Raw genomic sequence first — 22050 nt, 5'->3', positions numbered from 1 at the left:
GTTGAATCTGGGACAAAGGGGTCAACACCTTCTTCCCTGACCTGCTGCCACTCGGATAACCTAGTTGGATGTGAGATATGGTTGTTTATTATAAGACCAATATATACAAGGGTTTTTGTATTATTTTCAGCAGTATGTCAACTAAATTCTTCCTCTATTTTTTTAATACTATGATTTCTGCATATCAAAATTCATTCTAGTCACTCATAACATGGTGATGCAAGAGGAGAGCAGAAGACTTGGATCCACAAAAATTTATTTAGATCTAATTTATATTTTGAATTTTTATCATTTAGATCTTTGGATCATTTTAGTATTTAGTTCATTTGTAATAGATATTGAATTATATATTTGATCTAATATCCATATTTTATTAGATTAGGATGAGTTCTGTCTTTTAGAGGGTTATCAGTTTAGTGAGTCTATTAGGATTAGAATTTTTTTCTAATAAATATAGGTAAGGCCTAGGAGATTGGACAGTCAAATTAAGAATTCAAAATTGAGAATAAATTTAGCATTTTTAGTTATTTTAATTTATTCTTTGCTTTGCATTAAATTCTTGTATTTTTCTGATTATTTCTTGCATTTCTAAATCCATTTTTGTCTTTCGTAGAAAATTCATAGTGTGGGTAGTTTTATCATAAATCAAGCTCTCTCAATTTATACCAATTGGTATCAGAGCCAAAATCCTGATCGTGTTTACAATGTTGGATAATGATCATGCAATAGATTGCATCGCAAAATCAAAGGCAACCCTTGATGAAGTGATGATCCTTATGATGCAATAATTTTTTAATATGTTATGCCCGCAATGATATCAAATGCACATATTTGGTTCAGAAACCGTCAACATCTATTCCCACGAAGCTGCCAGAATATGATAAGATGAGGAAGATGCTCATACAAATACAATGAAAGTGTGTTACGCGAAAATAAATGCTTATCAACGACAAGCAGCCCTCAAATCAACAAAGGAATAGAAAGCGGTCACGTGAAACTCGACCGATGATGGAAGGTTCTTTAATGACAACAATCAAAGAGAGCGAGATGGCATGTTGCGCTCCTCCTTTCTCTTGTTGTTTTTCAGTGGAATGATGACATACCACTTACCCACCCTCGTCCGACGACCCACCACAAGACTGGGCAGGCCGATGAGGGCCACCCCTTCTCGGAGTGCCCATTGTGCTGGAGGTGGTGGAGGGAGCCACTGCCTGCCTTGCTTGTTTCAGGACTTGTAGAGCCCCCTTCCTCAGCTCCACCTTCAACCACCATTTCTTTGTGTTCCCCATCTCACCAAACCGTCGGTGTCGCCACACCCTCCTTCCACCAGAGCGATGTATGCATTATGGGAGACCACATGAACAACACTGAACCCAACGACCTTGACAAAGCATTCAACGACCTTGTTGAGGAGAGGGTGAACGAGATCGAAGTGTCCTCCTTTGTCAAAGCTCCAGAGCTCGTCTAGGAGCAATTAGCTTTCGTTGTTGTTCATCCTTCCTTATTTCTGGCAAGACAGAGCCCACCCTTCAGCGGGATGCCACCCGGAGAGTGCACGCCAAATAGGACTGACCCACAGGCAGAGGGTACCTGTCCTTGACCTTCCTTCTATCTTTCTGGCTGGTAGGATTGACCTGCCAATGATTTACTAGATGATAGGGCTATGCCAGATGAGACAGGTTGGCACGCTGTAACGCTCCAAAATTTTAACTTGTGATTTCGAAAACATTGACAAAAAACCTTTTAAAGATTAAAGTTTTTACTTTTAAAATCAACAGCGAAAGTAATTTAGAAAGGAGCACAAGTTACCCAATTTTGGGTACGTTAGCAGTAAAATTATCATTTCTCATGAAACAACTACTCAAAGGAAACGAGGAAACAAAACAATAGATTGTTAATAAAATCTGCAGTTTATTACAAAATAAGAATTTTTCCACTATTTAATAATTTAAATAAAAAACTCAAAACTCAAAGCCAAGACGCCAGCAGAAAGAAGGACAATCTCGAGTCATGCTGCATCGTGCTATCGACCGCCTATGAAGTCCTACTCATCATCTGCCCATGAAATGGGTCTGTTTCATAACAAACTAGTAGGTGCACAAATAGACAATGTAGAAAAAAATAAAGCAGGACATTCATGAGATAAATAATTTATTACATTAAAAGTAACAAGTATAATACGTAATCTATTCTAGCATATGCAACATATGTAAAGATCTATTGTCTTGACAGAGATATACCAACAACATTTCAAGTAGTACAAATCTCAATTATCTACAACTATTATGAAAATGTATTCTTTAAGTTCTGATATTAACTGACATGTGGGTACGCACAAATGCAAAATGTAAAAATAGCCGAAACTGATCCGAGGATTTATTATATCACGTGTTTTTCATTAACCCGAATTGCTGTCTGAGTCCGCTTCTAAAGAGATGGTCAGTGACCAAGAGAGTAAATCCCTAAAGGCATTCGTGGCCCATGGATGCATCCAACTTCTGTAGAAGTACCTAGGAGTTACTACCTAGGATAATTTATGGTAATCCCAATTCCCCTAACTCTGATGACTGGAGAAGCCGAGTCTTTTGCCCGTGGGGTGGTTGTTAGCAACCGGTCCATCAGAGTTTTTGTACCATCCATTATCTCCCTTGATGAACCATGAAGGTCGAATGAGTACGACAGAGGTTTCTTAACAGTCGCCTCATTCTACATGCTTTGGTTTGTTAGACTCACTCGAGCATCTTGCCTGTGAAGGCGAGTTGTCACCATTTATGTGATTTTAGCATTGTGCCATATGCACGCTTCGAGGTTGCCACAACCTCATCATCCAAACATCGTAACACCAACGTGACGTACTTGTCCAAAAGCATGGTTGTACCTTTCTGAAGGTACAATTACGATGAGAGGGCAACAATTAATATATTGAAATTCATTTATTTCATACATGACATGCATTGCGCTTTGAGCATTTGGCCTATGGAGGCGAACATCATTATTTTTACTTATTTCAACAGCATATTCATTGCACACCTCGAGGTGCTCAACGACCTCACATACTACTTATCGTAATATACATACCGTACCTGACTCAAGGTATGGCTACGACAGTAGGTCATGGGTTTTCCGAAGGATAACCTCACACACTGTTTCATATAACTTAAAAGCAGTAATATACTTGGCATGCTCAAACACTATAAAATAGAAAATCTTAAACAGGTCTTGAGATCGTCGTGGATCCAATCATTCCTTCTGAGTAACAGACTCGAGGTACAATTAATTGCATCTAGCAACACATAAATAGATCACAAGCTTTATAAGCTAAATTTTATTCTCGAGAAGTCAGCCTTGCATGAGGAAGCACCTCCTCTCAAGCTTTTAGTGCTTGTACACAATTTTGCACCTTTCCAAAAGGCACAAGATATGGTACGTGCACTTGCACACCCTATAAGGCTTGCCTGAGGGTGGCAACAAGATTCAACATGTAATAACAAACAAAGCATCTACAGTGCAATCACAATAACAAGAAAGTACAAAAACGCAGTAATAGAAATCACTGTAAAAATGAGTCTACCCATATAGCAAACATCAAGCATGTAATTTTAAAATTGTAGGAACGAGAAAACACAAAACAGGTAATCACAAGTTATATTGTTCTACATGTAAGCATGTATTAAAAATCAATTATTCTATCTCAGAATTCTTATACTTTATTTCATTCATCTAAAATCCTTGTGCGACTTTCCCCTACATCAGGATGTTGTGTCGTTGCGTGCGCCTACAAGTGTAGGTGATACGGGGCTCGGGCCGTAGAGCACGAATGAGACCCGTTGCATAAATCTGTAAAAGTGTGAAATCTATTATGTCATAGTTGTAATAAGAACAGAAGAGCAGTGGTAAGGCCTGGCTTGTCGGCGAAAAGCATGAGCGACAGAGGTTGAGATCACTGTCGTACGAAATCTGATGAGTGGCAGGGGCCAAGGCCTCTGCATGACTGACTTCGAATGGCAAGGGCCTCGGCCCCTGCATGACTGACTTCAAATGGCAGGGGCCTCAACCCTACCGATGGACATCGAATGGCAGAGGGGGCCCTGCCTACCAGATACAGTGAAGAAGAGAGAGGGAGAGCATGGCAGAGGCCGTCGGCCTCCTGCCAGCCTCCTTACAACGTAGACAATAGAAGGAGAAGGCACGACAGGGGGTCACCAGCTTCCTGTTGGCCTTTCAACAAATCTAGAAAGAGGGGGAAGGTGTGACAGGGGCCATCGATCCCCTGTCGACCTTCCGGTAGGCACAGAGGAAGTAGAAGGGCACGACAGGGGTTGTCGGCCTCTTATCAGCCCTCCGACAATAGAGGAGATCAAAGAAGGGGGGAAAGGGCGATTGGGACCACCTGGCACTTGCTGACCCCCTGGCAGGTCACAGAGGAAGGGAAAGGGTGGCAGAGGCCGTCAACCACCTGTCAACCCTCAGGCAAGCCCCAAAGGAGAAAAGGAGGGGCGGTAGGGGCCACCCATTGGACCCTTCCCGCACACGAAGAGAGGAAGGAAGGCACGATAGAGAGACTATCGACCTCCCATCGACCCTCTGATAACCAACAAGAGAAGGAGGGTGCTGCAGGGGCCATCGGCCCCCTGCCGGCTCTCCGACAAACCACAAGAGAGAGAGGGAGATGACAGGGGGGTTGTCAACCATATGCCGACTTTTCGACAGACACAGGGGGAGTGGGAGGGCATGGCAGGGGCCACCGACCTCCTGTCGTTCTCCTAGTGAGACAACAGAGGGAGAGGGAGGGCACGACAGGGACTGTGGGCCTCTTGTCGGCCTCCCGATGAGCCATCAGTGAGAGGGGAAAGAGGGAGGGCACGACAGAGGCCATCGACCTCCTGGCGAGATAACACAGAGAGGGAAGAGAACCAAAAGACGAGGGAAGGAGGAGAAGGGGGCGGCATGACAGGGGGGCGGCGACCTCCTGCAGGCCTTCCAGCAATCGAAGAATAAGAAGAAGAAGAGAAGAAGAAGAGAAGAAGGGAAGGGTGTACTTGGGAGGGGATCGACGGCGTTGGTCGGTGTCGTCGGTGCTGTCATGCATAGGGAACGAGAGAGAGGTGCAAGCATACCGATGAGGTGGTCGGCCATGGTAGCGTCGAGGGTTGCGAGAAGGGGGCACCGATGCGAGGAGAGTGAGGAAGAGGAGCGTCGCTGAGAGCCCACCCTTCCCTTCTGTGATGCTCTTAAAGAGCTCGGGGGGGGGGGGGATGGCACGAACGTGGTGTGGCACACAGGGGAGAGGGTTTTTTAAAAAATCCTCACCTTTGAGTCAGGTTTTATAACCCTAGCGAGAATGAGCTCGTGTCGGATCCAGACCCGACCCGGGTCTGATTTTTTTTACGTGGGCTTTTCACATGCAACCCTTATCGGTGGTGAACCATGCTTCGGTGTCTCCACCCTCCCTGATCTGCCCATGTCCTTCACCATTATCACCTCCTCCTCCAACCACCTCGCCTGCTCTACCATTATTTTTTTCTTATCTTTCACCCCTGCCCCTAGATCAGCTTCCACTGATGTCGGTGCCCTACCTGGCGCTGTCGTGCTCTGTGCAATTGGCAAGAGGAAGGGAGAAAGAGTGTCATGTTCCTCCCTCCCCCTTCTTCTTCCATTCATTTTCTGGCGAGGCTAGCTAGGGACAACCCACAAGCTAAGAGGTTTCTGGTGGGTTTCCATCGATGCCCTCTCGTAGGCAACACCCCTGGCAGCCAGCCACTTGGCCCAAGGAGAGCCACCATCGATGGGGGGTGAGTTGGGGTTTCCAAACCCTAACCCTCCACCTCCTATTTTCCACCATCGTGAGCATCATGATGCCCCCACTGGACTGGTTCAGCTTATTCTCAAGGACTTTACCCTCCCCATTGTCCCTCCTTAACAACCTTCAGAAATCGGTTCATTTGTTCAAACTCGGTTCCACAACCCATTTGATCCTTTTAACCTTATTGTAGACCTAAACCTTACCCAAAACCTGACTAACCTGATCCAAGTCCTATCCAAAACCCATTTAAATAGTTCCAAACAAATCCTAGTACCCTATTAAACCCTCACGGATATATTCAACCTAAACCATCTCTAAAAGTAACCCACCTTCAAAGCCTATCTTATCCATTTGACCATGTTGGTTCTAATTGGACCCAAGTGCAGCTTAAGGTGGATCTTCTTGGTGTTACCCATGTTCTATATGAAGATCCACTTGGTTGCATGCTAATCCTGGATCTTCATTTTGCATGTGTTTGGACATTCTTTGGATCACATCACCCCAACACTAGCGGATCTATGCCTTCCAGGGGTTTCAATGGTCCATTATTTTTTACAGTTAGAGCGCAACTGAAAGAAGCGTAAGCGGGGTCGCTTGAGGGCAAGTCTTTCTCCAACTTATGGAGAATGATGTAAGAGCGGAGCAGAAGACCCGGGTCTATAAGGATCCATTTGAATCTAATTTATATTTTGGATTTTTATCATTTGGATCTTTAGATCGTTTTAGTATTTGGTATATTTGTAATGGATATTGAATTATGTATTGGATCCAATATCCATGTTTCATTAGATTAGAATGAGTTTTATCTTTTAGAGGGTTATCAGTTTAAGGAGTCAATTAGGATTAGAATTCATCCCTTGTAAATATAAGGAAGGCCTAGAAGATTAGACTGTCAAGTTGAGAATTCAAAATTGAGATTGAATTTAGTATTTTCAATTATTTTAATTTATTTTCTGCTTTGCGTTAAATTCTTGCATTTTCTAATTATTTCTCGCATTTCTAAATCTATTTTTTGTCTTTTCTACATAATTCATAGTGTGGATAGTTTTATCGTAAATCGAGCCTTCTTGATTTACATCACATGGTCAAGCATCTTGGTACAACCTATTATTTCTAGAGAAATGGGAAACTTGGAATTGGCCCAAGGCTGTTTCAAAAATGGATTTAAAGCCAATATACTGAAGGGTATAGAAAAACAATCAGTGACAATGTTCATCTCAAACTATCAGCAAAGATAATTCCAACATGTTACAACATACCGCTGAAAGTACAAAGTAATACTGCTAAGGCTTCCAAGATCAAATGTTTCAAGGAAGAAGATATGCAAAATAATGTATTTATAAATAGAAAATGAAACATCAATTATAGTATTGTTAATAATGGTAATAGAAACAATTATAAACTAAATAACATTTGATAGTCAATAGGGTTGAAGAAGAATTTCCTTTTTCCTATGGTCACTAGGTTCACAGGAAGAATTTTCTTGTGGCGGATATAGAGGGGGAAAAGGCCACTGGTTTCCATCTATGAAAGACACATCCATGAATGGAACAGCTTCACACTCACTGAGCTGCTTAGAGTACACAGCCCTCATACTGTTATTTGCCCCTGGTCCCATGCATTCAAACTCACCAAAGAAGACTGTTCTGCATAATCCAATAAAACCAAGTAAGAGAAACTAGTAAACAAAAAGGAGAAAGTAAATTGGTCCCAAAGAAAAATTTTGTGGGACTACCCCGTACTGCAAATTAGTTATAAAGAAGAGAATTGTAGGACTACCCCATACTGCAACTTGGTCATAAAGAAGAGAATTGTAGGACTCAAACCACATAGTACTGCATACTGCAAATTGGTCCTAAAGAAGAGAATTGGGCTCAAACCACATACTGGTCTCTAGAGTGATCATTCCAGTTATTCCATCCATCAGATGCTATGATCTCTGACATGTAGGACCTCGAAAAGACAACTGAAGCATAAGGTCCCCATGCCCTTCCCAACCATACCCTTCCTGAGCCAATTATAGTGCAATTCACAAAGGAAAAGCCTGTCTTCTCTTTTTCAGATCTTCTTCCTTGTGCTGTGATGGCTCCTGTGATGGTCTCCACCCCAATTGGCACCTCCTTAGCAATTGAATTCAGTGTGCAACCCTGCAACCATAAAGCTTTATCCATCTTAGGCCACGGTCTATAGAGTATCATGTAATCTAGTAGGCCTAGATTGCCCTCTGACATCAACTTGGTTCTTCGAACATGATCAAAGTGCCTCTTGGTGATGAAAGGAGGTGCGTGTGCTTGTGTGTGTGTGTGTAATGTATGTTCTGCTCTTGTAAACAATGATACTCCAAGACTACCTTACTGTATCATTAAAAATTGAGAAGCACTTGTATTTGTACATGATAATTACCTGGTAAATGCTTCTTGCATTTCCAAAGATGAAATCTATAGACCCTTCAATGAAGCAATCTTTAAAGTAATGTCTCCCTTGGTCATCATGAAGCGTGTCCTGAGCTCCATACACTCCACAACTGTAAAGTGCAGCTTGGTCCCCTGCAATTCTGAGAGCAATGGCCTGACCCCCAACATCACCAGGGGATGCTGGAGCAGCTGTATTCTTCTCCAAGTCACCACCCAAGAAAGGAATAATAACAAAAGGTTTGTGAAATGAAATTGGTTGTTCTTTAAATAATTAAAAAAATCACTAGGGAACCAAGGAAACATGGGACATTTGCTTTGAGAGGTAAAGACTTACCTGGAAGCTAATGTTGTAAGCAATGAAATTAGGAGCAAGGATGGCAACAGTTGCACTGTAAATGGTTCCCCCAGTGGAATTGGCTGTGTCATTCCAGCTTATGAATGTGCTGCGATACCCTTGGCCTTGAAACGTTAGATTCCCCTTGCTGGCATTAACAACAACCTTTTCCCTACATCCATTCCTTTGTTAGTCCCCAGTTCAGACTCTTTTGAATTCCGGTTTTTGCTAAAAGTTAAATTTTAAGGGAAATCTACATATATGGTAGATTTACGTTTAGACTATTTAAGAAGAACAGCTAAGTTTTTAAGAAATTGTTCGGATACTAGTTAAGAAGTTGGTACACAAAGGCATTTGGTTTTGGAGAGAGAGAGAGATGAATCAAAGATGGCACACCTGTAAACACCAGAGTTGATCACGATAAGGGTTCTATTGGGGCTGCTGTCTGGAACCAAGTTAACTGCCTCCTGTACGCTTGTGAAATCCCCACAACCATGTAAATCAACAGCAATCACAAGGGAGGGATTCTCTTCGTACATAAACCTTGACGGCCACTTCACATCCTTGCACACATCCCTTCTGTGCTTTCTCCGGTAATGGCCCCTCACTCTCTTGACAATATTCTTCACAAGAGAAACTACATCAATGGGCTCCAGTGCATTACCAATGAATCTATTAGGAAAGGATGTAAGGAAGAAACTCCGACCATCTATTCTAGGTGAAGCAACACTAGCATTTGAAAGTATGTTAACAGCTACAACAATGGAAAGAACAGCTACAAAAATGGCTGAAATCCAAAAGATGGAGCCCCTTGCACAATTGTGGCTTGTTTCCATTATTTTATTCATACCATGTTGTGGTGAGTTTCATGGTTGGTAGTGTCTTTATAGTTAGTTAATGTATGTAATAATTGTTTTCAGTGGCGGATGGAGTATGACTGAAGTGATATATGGTGACGATCATGATTATGGTGATGGCCAAATGCCTAGCTAGTGGAGATTGAAGAATGCGTACGCCATGACTGTTGAACTTTGCATGGCAGTGGGTCATTATCGGGTCTTCTACTAAAATATGTCAAAGGCATGATATTTAATTTGCTTCAATCAAGTTGGACAGTCTCTCTCTCTCTCTCTCTCTCTCTCTCTCTCTCTCTCTCTCTCTCTCTATATATATATATATATATATATATATATATATATATATATATATATATATATATATATATATATATATATATATATATATATATATATATATATATAAGGTGTAGTTAACCCGTTTTCTAGTTAACTGCCATGTTAATTGGCTTTCAAAAGGTTTCTTCATGTTTTCCTTAAATTTGACCATATGTCTTCTAGATTTTATGTGAACTGAATCTTGGATCATCCGATTTTGATACACAAGTAGGTTTTATATAAAGTTTAAAAAATTGATAGTTTAAGAATTTTTTAAATATTAAAGGCTTAAAAAAACCATATTTTTTATTTAAAAAACATGATCCAAGTGTCGTTTACTAGTAAATCAATTGTGACAAACACATCTGTATAGTCAAATTTAAGCAATACATGGAAAAAACCCTTTGAAAGCCCGGTTAACACATCGGTTTGCTAAAAAAGTATTTAGCAACTACCACTTTCTCTCTCTCTTTATATATATATATATATGAGAAAAAAACTACTAAATGAAAGATGATAGTGGATTTTCAATATTTTTATCAAAATTACGACCCCCAAAATTTACGAGAAATCAACACTTGCGTCATGCATTTTGAATGAAAAAAATGGTATTTGGAACCTCAAAATTTTATAAAAATTTAGATCACATCTGTTCCAGGAAGTAATTCAAATGTTCCAAAAAGTGATCCTTATAAAAACAAGCATATAAAACACATCTATAAGAATTTCGAAAAAAACACCAAAAAATCATGAAAATTCAATAGCATGTTACATTTTGTATGTTTTGTATTTTGTAGGTTTTCATTATATATATATATATATATATATATATATATATATATATATATATATATGTGTGTGTGTGTGTGTGTGTCAGGGGCGGCGGGGTGTGTAGAATAAAAAAATCTGGTTTGGTAATAATAGCTCGAAGCATATAAGTTTAGATATTTTTGAAATTTAAGAAAACAGTAAGGAGTTTTGGGGTAACGAACGATTCACCTTCTACACGTAGCAGCATTAAACTTCAGGCTTATTTTCAAGCGTGCTACGTTTTGATCAGGCATTTCTTTTTAGAAACCAATGTTGTCGGCCCATACGTATCATATCGGTAGAAAATCGATTTTTAATAAATGTAAAAAAAGTTTGAAAAATATTTTTTATTATTATTTTAATGATTTTAACATGTGTCATGTTCTGATTAACCCAAAATATTTTTTATTATTTTTTAGCTGATTCACTTGAGAATCGATATCGGCCCGATTCACCTGAATTTTTGGCCAAACGATTCAGGGCCCATACCCATACTGGCAACATTGCTAGAAACAGTACCTGACTAGATGCTAACTTTAAATGTTTTGGCCTTCCTACCATGGTCGTAAATCTGGTTATCTGGATTTTTCTTGGCAAGGACGATCTTGTAAGATTTTAAAAATTTTGATTTTTTTCAATCAAGTGTTGAAAGAAATATCATTGTGACTCACTTTTTGAAAATAAAAATAAAAATTTGCCAATCAAAGCTGAGTTGCGTGTCCAGTTGTACCTATACCATTGTGACAATAGTTTTCCACCATTGATTGCAATTGGATCTATGAGAAAGTACTCTTTGAGTCAAAGTAAAGGCTACTCTGAGTGCCAATTAAGACTCAACAAATATATAGATCCCATGGTGACCAACAAAGGCTAAGACCTTGGGCTGGGGAATTAGGCCCCCCTCTCTTTTACAGTCATTGTTTAAGCCAACCCAGACAAGACAGAGGCCTGTTTAAACTACCAAGCCGTTATTCAACCACTCTTATACAAGTGGGGTTCTAACTTGCAATGTCCCATCATATGGTGACTTGCACAAACTGGTCCTACCAGATGCATCTGTGAGATAAAGCCAAATTACTTGTGTATTTGGTTGATGTTATTGGTCATTGGCATCTGGACTTGAGGGTGCTGATCAGGTCAAGGGTATTCATAAACTCTGCACAACCTAGCCTGGTCGACTTAGCCTAGCTCACCTATCATAATCATCTCTATTTAGCTTAGTCTAGAACTCAGATCTCCTATCTCACATTTTTTTTCGGAGCCCGTGCCTAACAGAAGTGTTGTTTGTGCTCCTCCATGCTCATCAAACATAGATAAGGTTACATAAACTCAAGGTGAGATTAAGTTTGTTTTAATCGTTATTTTTTTAATTTGATATATTTTTTTTAAGTTTTGATAACCCTAACATTCATATATTTTTTTTGTCTTTTATCTTTTTCCAAGTCTTGGTGGCTTATGTCACCGAGCTCGCTTTTTCTATAAGATTAGTGTACGAGGTACGAGCTTTTGCAATGTTATTGCTAAAAAACGAAGATTGAGAGTTCATGGTTTGGTTGATCATTGCTCAACAGAGGAGGAAAGACATGTGACCTTTGCATAATGGACACCACAACAATCTTAAATTCAGATCTGATTTTTGAACTCTTTCCTAAAACTATTTTTTCATGAAAACCCTTGGTTTGTTTTCAAAAAATTGAGAATCCACGTCATGCCATTGGAACCTTGTGATCAATAGTCTAACATCATTGTTTTGTATGAAAGAACATAGGTTTATTAATATGGGACAAGTGGGGTAACATTGATTTAAGCTAACGTGGCCTTTATAAGGGTTGCATCTTTTGGTATGAGTTGCATCTTTTGTCATCTTACCAAGAGGTGCTAAAGAAGAGTTACACATTTTGGGTAAATGGTTGTTATAGCCCTAGGGTTGCAACTTTAAGATGCTAGTGTCTAGCCATGGTGGGTTAAGTGCCTATTTGTATTAAAGAGGTGCATCCTTTCACATACAATAGGTGTTTTCTTTATGGGAAGATCACTTGTATAATTATAAATAGGAGGGTTCTAGAGGCAGGCATTGGGATGGGCCTGGGCCAGTAAATTTGGCCTTGGCTTGACCCAAAGTGGGCCAGCTCAGCCTAGCCCAAATATTATATATATATATATATATATATATATATATATATATATATATATATATATATATATATATTGTAAAACCCTAAGATTTCAATCTTTAAAAAATACATGAAAATTAAAACTTTTTCTTTCTTTATTAAAATCATCAACGGAAGCTCTTTTTTCTTATTAACCTTTGAGTTCAAAACCTCAGGCGGGTTACATTTCACTCAAAGATTATACAAAATTTAGAAGCAAATAACATTATTCATTTAAAATAGTTAGATTCAAATAAATGGAGTAATGCAGTTTATTCAAATTTAGTGCCTGAAAAAGGAAAATAAATGGCTCATTTACAATACCACAACATCCCACGTTTGCTCTGCATCTATATCATTATTCTACATCTGAAATCATTTGCCCATAAGAAAGGTCAGCGGGCGGGGGTCCAGGGGGGACCGCCCCTGGCGGGGGGTCATAGGGGGCAGCGCCCCATGGAAGTTTTTGTTTTTGTTTTTTTTTTTTTTTTTTTTGGGGGGGGGGGGGGGGGGGGGGCTGTCGGAGTTGTGTTGGGACGTTGCAAATTCAAACCCCAAATGGTTTCTAATTTATAGAACGATCAGGTCATACTTATAAGATCCATTACAACAGTTAAAAACAGAATAAGATAAAAACAGTCAAACTCTCTTGAAAGAATGTAATTACAATAAAAAAAGAATAATACCTATGATAAGAAAAAAATGGCTAAAATACCTCGACTGCAATATGTAAAATAAATACAATTTAATTCGTAAAGAAATATGCAAGCTGGCATTTTAAGAAAATATACACTGTACAGTAAAGAGATAATACCTTGTGTGAGAGACAAGAGGGAGGCAGGGCAGGGGTTGTGCCCCTGCCTGCTGGAGAGATTGAAGAGAGGGAGGCAGGGGGTCGGGGTTACTTGGGGTCTGGCAAAGGTTGCTGGCGTCGCGGCTGCTTTCGACGAAGAGGAGGCCGAGAAGGGAGAGACTGTGAGAGACGAGAGAGAGAGGAGCTGCGAGAGATGAGAGAGACTGTGAGAGAGAGAGAGAGGTGCTGCGAGATAGAGAGGTAGAGACATAGACGAGAGAGAGGTGTGATAGATAAATTAAGCCCCTCGACCCTCATTAGGGTCGGGGGTAACATTTTTATTTTGGTCAAATGAGGGCTTTGACCCTCATTTGACTAGCAACATGAGGCGTGTGTGCCTCGCCTCGAGGCGTATGCCTCAGAGCATATGAGGCGTACGCCTCGATGGTTTTGTGTTTTATGCTTGCGCTTCAAGGCACAAAGGCCCTCGCCTTGAGGCGAGGCACGTTTTTAATAACACTGGTTGGACCCTACATAACATAACATAAAGGTGCCTAGTCCAATAGGCAATAAGTCAGACTATTATAAGCTCTGCCTCCAATGAAACTACACTCAGCACATGGATGCATGTGAAAGGTTTGAATGTTTAAAAAAAGAAAAAAATAGTATATCCCCAAACACAAGCTAAGGGTGAAAATCAGCGTAAGAAATCAAAATTTTCCAGTAGATTATGTTAATGACCATGAACATCTTCAGAAACAGCCAGTTCATCTTGTTGTTACACACAGATGACAAGCACTTACTGTATCAAAGAAACATTTCCAAAATGATAAGAGTAGCCCAAGAAGTTATCTTGGAGCCTCCCATTCTGCAGCTAGAGCTTCTAAAAACATGACCTCTGTCAAACAACAAAATTCAAGAACCTGTTAGAAGTAAATTCAGAAAGGTGAAATTAAGAATAAGCCACTGTGGTCCCAGACAGTCAGTTCCAAAGTGCTGCAGTGCTGCTCCATGGTGCGGAGATCGTGTTATAATGCACTTAAGCTTGCAGGTAGATGTGGACTAATAGTTACCTGAGTGATGGGAAAACCTCAAGCTTTGATATGAATGTGCAAAAATAGCTATATGCTACATGCATTCTAAAAATAATAGGAGAACTATCTAATTTCTTCATGCCTGCATCCCTGCCAAAAAGTAGTCAAACTTTTAACTAGCACATATGCGATCTGCATAAACTTACTAACCATTTCAATTTTCAACCAAATGGTCTCCTAACAGCATGTTGTAGCTTTGAACTAATTTTGCAAATGAACTTGCACCCATTTCTTTAAACCAAGACACCATTAGACATAAAGGCACTTACAAGTAGTGGCACTAAATCTGAATAGAAATGTGGAATATCATCATGTGGTCCCACTACTTGTGGTGGCATTTTCTTTTCTTTCTCCTTGGCCATGCTCTCCTACACCAATAAAAAATATATATCATCAACCAATAACATAATCATATGAATAAACTGGATACATGCAACAGAGAAAGAGTGACCTTCCCTAGTGACAGCAGACAAGTCAGGCGATGAGGACATTATGTTTGCTCAAGCAGGCTTTATAGAGGTCAGCTTTTTGACAAAACTATATTTCACAATATACCTAATTATTAAACAATCTTGAAAAATCTATTGTAAGGCCTCAAATTTTAAACCAATTTTTTTAGATTTTTTTTTTAAATACACATGAATGATTGTATGAAGTTGGAAAATCTTGAGGAATTACAAATCAATGCATCTTGGATCAAATTACTAAAAATAAAAACATTCCAAAAGTTATCACATCAAGGAGTTCCAAATTTAATAAGAGACTTCAAATTAAATAAGGGTGGATCCCCATATCGGCAAGGAAGAGGAGAACACTATGACTCCGGTTTAGCATCTCGCAACAACTCTCATCATTCTTCCTAACCTAAAAAATAGTAATTGTTTGGGGGTTAAATTCCACAAGCCCTATTATAAAAACTTTTTCCAAGGTACGTAAATAAAGTGCCAAAATATAAGAGCACGATGGAGTTAAACAAACCATAAACACATTTGGATTTCAAGCAAATAGTATTTATCACAAACATAACAACAATTATTTTCGTTCATGTAAACATGGTCATTTGTAGAAAATAAAACTAAGCAGTAATAATTATGTTTCACTTGATTAAACCCCTGCGAGTACGCGTAGTTCGAATACATCAATACAAATGCGATCAAGTAGGGTTTATGATTCTTTAGGTGATTTAATACCCCAATTTACTATCTAGATCAGACTCCAAAATGGGCGGTATAATGACCGAGAGGTAACCCCTAAAGGCCTAGATAACATAATGCATTTGACTTCTACAAAAGTTTTAGGACCTACTCACCTAGGATTTAATTTTGGTAGTGCGGGTCCCCTAAATCTTGCAAGCAAAAGACTGTTGAGCCATTGTCACTCGTAGCATGATAAAAAATATTGTATGTTTCAACAACAATAATTCATAAAGTTTGTACCATCTACCATCTCCCATCTCCAAGGTAGTGTGATACTATATGGGTATCCAAATTTTGTTAATTTGATTTGTTTAGAATCACATTACTTGCCTCTATTAGGCAACCCAGGGTTTCAAGAATCCAAGTACCATACTCGGGTACAAAGAAAACATGCTTGTAAGGCAATAAAGTCGACTACTCAAAAGAGTTAGTCAGTCAACCAGATTTTCAGTTGGTATATTAACCACACCCACCTAGTTGGCTCGTGGCGCATTTAAACCAACGAGTGTAAAAATCAATGGCCCAATATATTTAAACCAGACAAACATTTTTATTATATATGTGTATATGCAACTTATCAGATTTTATATCTTGGATGTACCCATGGTACGCCATAAGTCGATTGGTGTAAGTTTTATGAAATAGATTTTTAAAATATATTTTTTATGAAAATGGCTTATGCAAGCCAGACATCAAATAATAAAAACTAGCTCACACTAGGGTGGAGTCAGGGTCGAACTCAGGGAACGGGAAAAATTTTTGTATTCCACACAAATTTACTCTTTATTGCTTTGAAAATAAAAATAATTAATTAACTAATCAAAGAAGAGTACGACCCTTTGCGGAGGGCTTAAACAAATAATAAAAGAATAATTAAACGATCTTATTACAAACCCAAAATGTAAATGAATAAATCCTAAGCTAAAATAAAAGAAAAAAAGGGTCTTCAGTGCTTGAGCTTCTAGTCCCTCCTTTTTTCTTCTATGTTTTAGCTGGGTTTTTTTTTTAGGGCTCCTTGAGGGGCTCAAAGGGACCTTTTGAAGGGTTGTTTGGGGACCTCAAAGGGCTCTTTGGGGGCTCGTTTGAGGGTTCACCGCACGTTCAATCGCTTCTCTGCAAAATAAAAACACAAAGAAACTAAACAAAAATCTAATGTTAGTTTAGGCAAAAATCACAAAAACATGAATATAACTAACCTATAACAACTAATTACATGTAACAACTACTTCATTAAAAGACAAAATAGCAAAACTAACTAACTAACAATCAAGAAACTAATCAATTATGAAACTAACAATCAAACTAACTACTTAACACTAAGAATCAATGTAACTAAATGAAAACAAACTAAACAAATTAATCAAACTAATTAACAAGAAAGAAAATAACTAATGTAACAAACTAAGAACACATTAACTAAAAGACAAAAAAGACTAAATGAATCCAACAAGAACTATATGTGGTCCGAATTTCCAGAATTAATCAATAAAATTGTAAAGTAAAAATTAACCTAAGCTATTCAATAATCAAATGAAATAAGCAAAAATCGGCTATCTATTCATTTAACTAAAAATGCATGATAAATAATAAAAAAAAATAAATCTAAAGTGGTTAACATGAATTGAATCTGATCTAAACTAACTAAAATTAATTAAGAATTACTCTAATAAAAATGTGAGTAATGAAATATTCTACACTAAAAATTTGATAATTAAGAAAGAACAAAAATTGGCTAAAAAAAATCTAATTAAAAATGATAATGATGATTAACACTATTTTCTAAATTAAATAAAAGAAATACATATTGGAATTAAAATAACATGAATAACTGATAAAGAACATCAAATCACATGGTCTCTTAAAATCGGCTGAATAAAAAAAATCTAATTATTCTAATCTACTTTAACTATCAATTATCTAGATTGACAATAATTTAAGTAAGAACTAATTAACCCAATTAAATTTACTAAACTAATATAAGAACATGATCTAACTAAATATAAATTCACCTAATGAACGTAAATACATGCATAAAAAAAATCTAACAATCTAATATTGAAAAGAATCAAAACTAAAACAAGAAACCCTAATCGGCTAACATGATTAAATATAAACTAAATTTTAATTACACTAATTTATGTCTAATGAAAGTAACTAGTTTATTTTGATAAAAATAGCAACTAACGTAAATTTAAAATTATGAATTAACTATATAAAAAATACTACTATCTAACTGGGCATGCAAATCGAGAAAAATGGATACACTAAACTATTTTATATTTTTTTTTCTTTTTATATTTTTAGATATTAAAAAAAACTAATCTAATCTATATGCATTAAATATGCAATGATCAAGTAAACTATATGCAATGATATGATGCATGTATGTAGGAACTAAAACTATGCAACTACAAAGAGACAGGGGAGAAGAAATGTACATTTCAATCTATTTTTGATGAAGGGGTTGAGAAGAAGAAAATGGTCTTACTTTGAGCTGCACGTGCCTCTGTCGAGACAAGGTAAGAAGAATTGGCGTTAGAAAAATATTAGAAGCAAGACAAAACTAGGGGAGAAATGAAGAGAATGAGGGAGAACTGGTTAGAAACAAGGAGGGGGAAGAGAAGAGAAGATGCCTGCATTTTCTCAAGAGGGAAAAATGTGTTTCATAGCTGAAAACATATTATTTATACTAAAAAATTAAGTTACATGCTTTTTTTCAGAAAACTCTAATTATTTTTCAAAAATTTTAAAATAGTACTTCTAAAAAAATGTGTTTCACAAAAAAGACTCTTCTAAACCGAATAAAATACTAATTAAACACTTCTAAACTAATTAGACTAAGAATTAAAAAGTTCTAAACAAAACAAAATACTGAAAAATACAGGAAAGAACTTGAAATATGCGATTTTTTTTTAATTTAAAGCAGTTTCTCAAAAACACTGATAAAAATGAGTTTTTAATACAATTTTTCACTGGATCATGCATAAAATAGTATGAATAAAATGCAAAATATGTGTATGAACAAATTCTCCCATACTTATTGTTTGCTAGTCCTTGAGCAAACTAACCCTGAACAAAAAGTAAAAGACAAACTAAACAAAACAAAAACCTAACTCACTTTCGTAGGAATCATGGTTGTATTTAGCATATGCAATAAGCCCTTTAAACCCCTGGGTTACCTTAGTGGACGAGTAAGGTCTTGTGAGGGTTTGCACTGATCCTACTCACAAATATCTCTATCATGTATGTATAATGATTTTAATTCAAGAAATATTAGATAACTAATGAGTTTGTTTTCACGAATATTTCATGATGTTACACTTTTAAAACATATTTAGAGTTTTTTACATGCCACCATAGAGTAAAACTTTTTCTTTTACTTTTCTAAGAAAAATTATAATCATTTATGCTTTATTCTCAAAAAATCGAATACACATGCCATTGTTTATTTCTCCTCACTTACATGTTTTCTGCACAGGCTTCTCAAAAAATATTCCTAAACAGTGAAATTTATCTTTATGCTCTTGATTTTCTTTGTTTTTCATTTTTTCAAATTTTCAATTTTTTCTTTCTTTTTATTAAGCACTATATCAAATTTCCAGTTTTTATGACCCGTGTAACGAGCTTTGGGTCAGTGACTCTCAGGCCAGACGACCTTAGGGCACCAGATACAAAATATCCCTCGAACTTAATTGCTTGAGTTACTAGACCTTCAATTTTCATAGTTTTACGTATAACTTGCTTCTTATCATGTGCAATGTCAACATCTATTAGGCGCTCTATAAAGTTCATGTAACGGACTTTTGGGCCGATGACTCTCAAACTAGATGGCTTTAAGGCACTAGGTGTAAACAACCCTAAGACTCTACTCATTCAAACCAAATAGGCCACAGATATCAACTTAGACAAAAAAGTGATTTCCTTTGTTATCTTTTTCGACATGAGAATCAAATACTTCAACTTGTATTTGAGCCCAACTATTAGGGAATACTAAGAGATCAACCAACTAAATGTATGCCCTTTTTCACTTTTTGAGCTCTTCTTTTCAATGTTGTTCATTTGCTTAGTTTTCAAAAATAAGTCATGCATATTCATACTTGTGATTCAAGATAAAACTCTAACATGCATCTACCATCATTTCTTTAAAATCCACATAAGTGACCATGTTTTCCTAGATTAGTGTCAGAAAAAAAAAATTTGGGGCTTAAAAATTCTTTTAAAATGTTAGATTGTGTAAAACATTCATATAAGATCAAACTCATTCCTTAAAAACTTATTTTTTATGAGTTTTCATCTTTACAAATACATGGACAGAAAGAAAAGGATTTGGGTGTACAAACTACACCCTCCCCCATGCTTGAATGACACTGTCCTCAGTGACACTCCCCCATGCTTATATGAAACTAGATGAATGCACACTATGGAACAAAAGACATGCAAGGGACGAAGTAAAAGACACCTTATCTGTGCTATAAAATTTGTCCTATCACCTGTAACTCATAAATCATATCCTCAAAAGACTAAAATGTATACATGGTCTATCATACATGCTCATAAAACAAAAAAAAACAAAAATTATTGGATGACTAAAATTACAACAACAGTATGGGCTGCCTCCCATAAAGTGCTAAATTTTACGTCTTCAGCGAGATGGATCTCTAGTTACCCTTCAACATCCATGAGATCAATGGACTGAAGGTCATGCTCAATTGAGAGGTCTGAGATATATGGTCTCATCCTTTGCCCTGTCCACTATGTTTTCTAAAAGTCGACCCCTCTGAACCATAAAATGACTCTTTTATCTGCTAGGAACGAAATTAGCCCCCACGCATATTTGAAAATCTTTTGGACACTTGAGGAGACGCTTCTTAGATAATGAGCCATGAACCGAAGTACCATCCATGTATCTCTCCAACTGTGATGGATCATAATGCTTCCATTGAGGATGAATGTCTTCCACGTGGAAACATTCATTATTTCCTATCGCTCTCATGGAAATATCAAATATGTTAGCCGCAAGCGCTTGTTGCCAAATGAGACATCCATCTCCCCATTACGACAATCAATACATGCATTAGTAGTGGCTAAGAATGGTTTGTCAAGAATGATGGAGGTCCGGTGAACACCATCAGTACCTGCCATATCCATAACTAGAAAATCAACAGGAAAATAAAAGTCATTGACCTTGACTAACACATCTTTCAATATTCCTTGAAGAATCTTGGTAGACCTGTCAGCCAACTATAGGATGGTCGTAGTGGATTTTAAATTCTCAATCCCAAAATGTCATAAAGGGAACCTGACAAGATGTTCACACTGGCTTCAAGATCGAGTAAAGAATGCTCGATAATCATGTTCTCGATGACACAAGAGATGATCGGTGCCCCTGGATCCTTCAGTTTAGGTGGGGCTTGGTGCCAAAACACTGAGCTCACCTGCTCAATCAGGAAGATCTTCTTGGGCAATGATCTTGATTTTCTTTTCTTGGTACAAAGTTCTTTAAGGAACTTTGCATAGGCAGATACCTGTTGGATGACATCAAGCAGGGGGAGGTTTATGTGGACATGCTTGAATATCTCAAGCATTTCTTATATGTTTGCTCCTTGCATGCCAAAAAATTTCAGTCTCTCTAAAGCCTCAGAAAATGGGGCCTTTGGTATATATGATCTAGAAGGCTCAGATGGAGCAGCCCTCCCACTTTCCTGGGTTGTCTCAATATCTCACTCTTTCTTCTACAATCTCCTTGCTTCTATGGAATTCCTTCCCGCTCCTAAGGGTAGTAATAGCCTGGATCTACTCTTGGTGTGAGTTGGTCATGTGCAGGCCAGAATGCATGGGTTCCTTGCCCCTCGGGTTGACCTTTTCACAGTAATGACAAGTGATCATGTTATGAGGGCACGACTGTTCTGGATAGAAACAATTGCATTTTGGACATGCTTAGTTATGTTGTTGTGGCAGGTGATTTCTTCCTTGTGGTTTCTGATTCTTATAGAGAGGTTGCCCCTTTCCGACATTGAATGGTGCCCTGCGGACTCCACCCTTGTTACCAAGTCTATTATTGTCCTTCTTTGACCTTTACCACTCTTCACTCAGAGTGGAAGCTACTTTGATGGCATCACTGAATATAGAAGGTCCTCGATTCAGTACCTGGTATCTTAATCTATCATTGAGTCCTCAAACGAACATTGTAGCTCTGGTCAGATCGACGAGAAAAAAGGTTCGAGTAGTGACATGCCAAACTTTGAAACATGGCGGTATACTCCAGCAATCTGTTTTAC

The 22050-nt window shown here is 37.8% G+C and overlaps 1 protein-coding gene across 1 annotated transcript; it reads right to left on the bottom strand.

Annotated features, from left to right (window-relative positions):
• Positions 1-7223: 7223 nt before the first annotated feature.
• Positions 7224-9387, bottom strand: LOC149819378 (putative pectinesterase 14). The gene is made up of 5 exons (XM_089986394.1): positions 8948-9387; positions 8552-8723; positions 8207-8413; positions 7691-7950; positions 7224-7449 (listed from the first exon to the last, which is right to left on the bottom strand). The coding sequence occupies exons 1-5, from the start codon at positions 9385-9387 to the stop codon at positions 7224-7226; spliced, it is 1305 nt and encodes a 434-aa protein (XP_089842520.1).
• Positions 9388-22050: the final 12663 nt, after the last annotated feature.

This window comes from Nuphar pumila, chromosome 13, assembly GCF_984573655.1.
Source record: "Nuphar pumila chromosome 13, dmNupPumi1.hap1.1, whole genome shotgun sequence".
In the NCBI taxonomy this organism is placed as follows: Eukaryota; Viridiplantae; Streptophyta; class Magnoliopsida; order Nymphaeales; family Nymphaeaceae; genus Nuphar; species Nuphar pumila.
Note: the sequence above shows the minus strand (reverse complement) of the source record. Positions and strands in the feature narration are given on the sequence as shown.

What these genes read in the sequence shown, in the direction of transcription:
- LOC149819378 (XM_089986394.1), bottom strand. Translation starts at nt 9,387, where the DNA reads ATGGAAACAAGCCACAATTGTGCAAGGGGCTCCATCTTTTGGATTTCA. An exon ending in ATCAACTCTGGTGTTTACAG is followed by an intron (nt 8,724 to 8,947) that starts GTGTGCCATCTT and finishes GAATGGATGTAG; the next exon opens with GGAAAAGGTTGTTGTTAATG. An exon ending in CTTACAACATTAGCTTCCAG is followed by an intron (nt 8,414 to 8,551) that starts GTAAGTCTTTAC and finishes GACTTGGAGAAG; the next exon opens with AATACAGCTGCTCCAGCATC.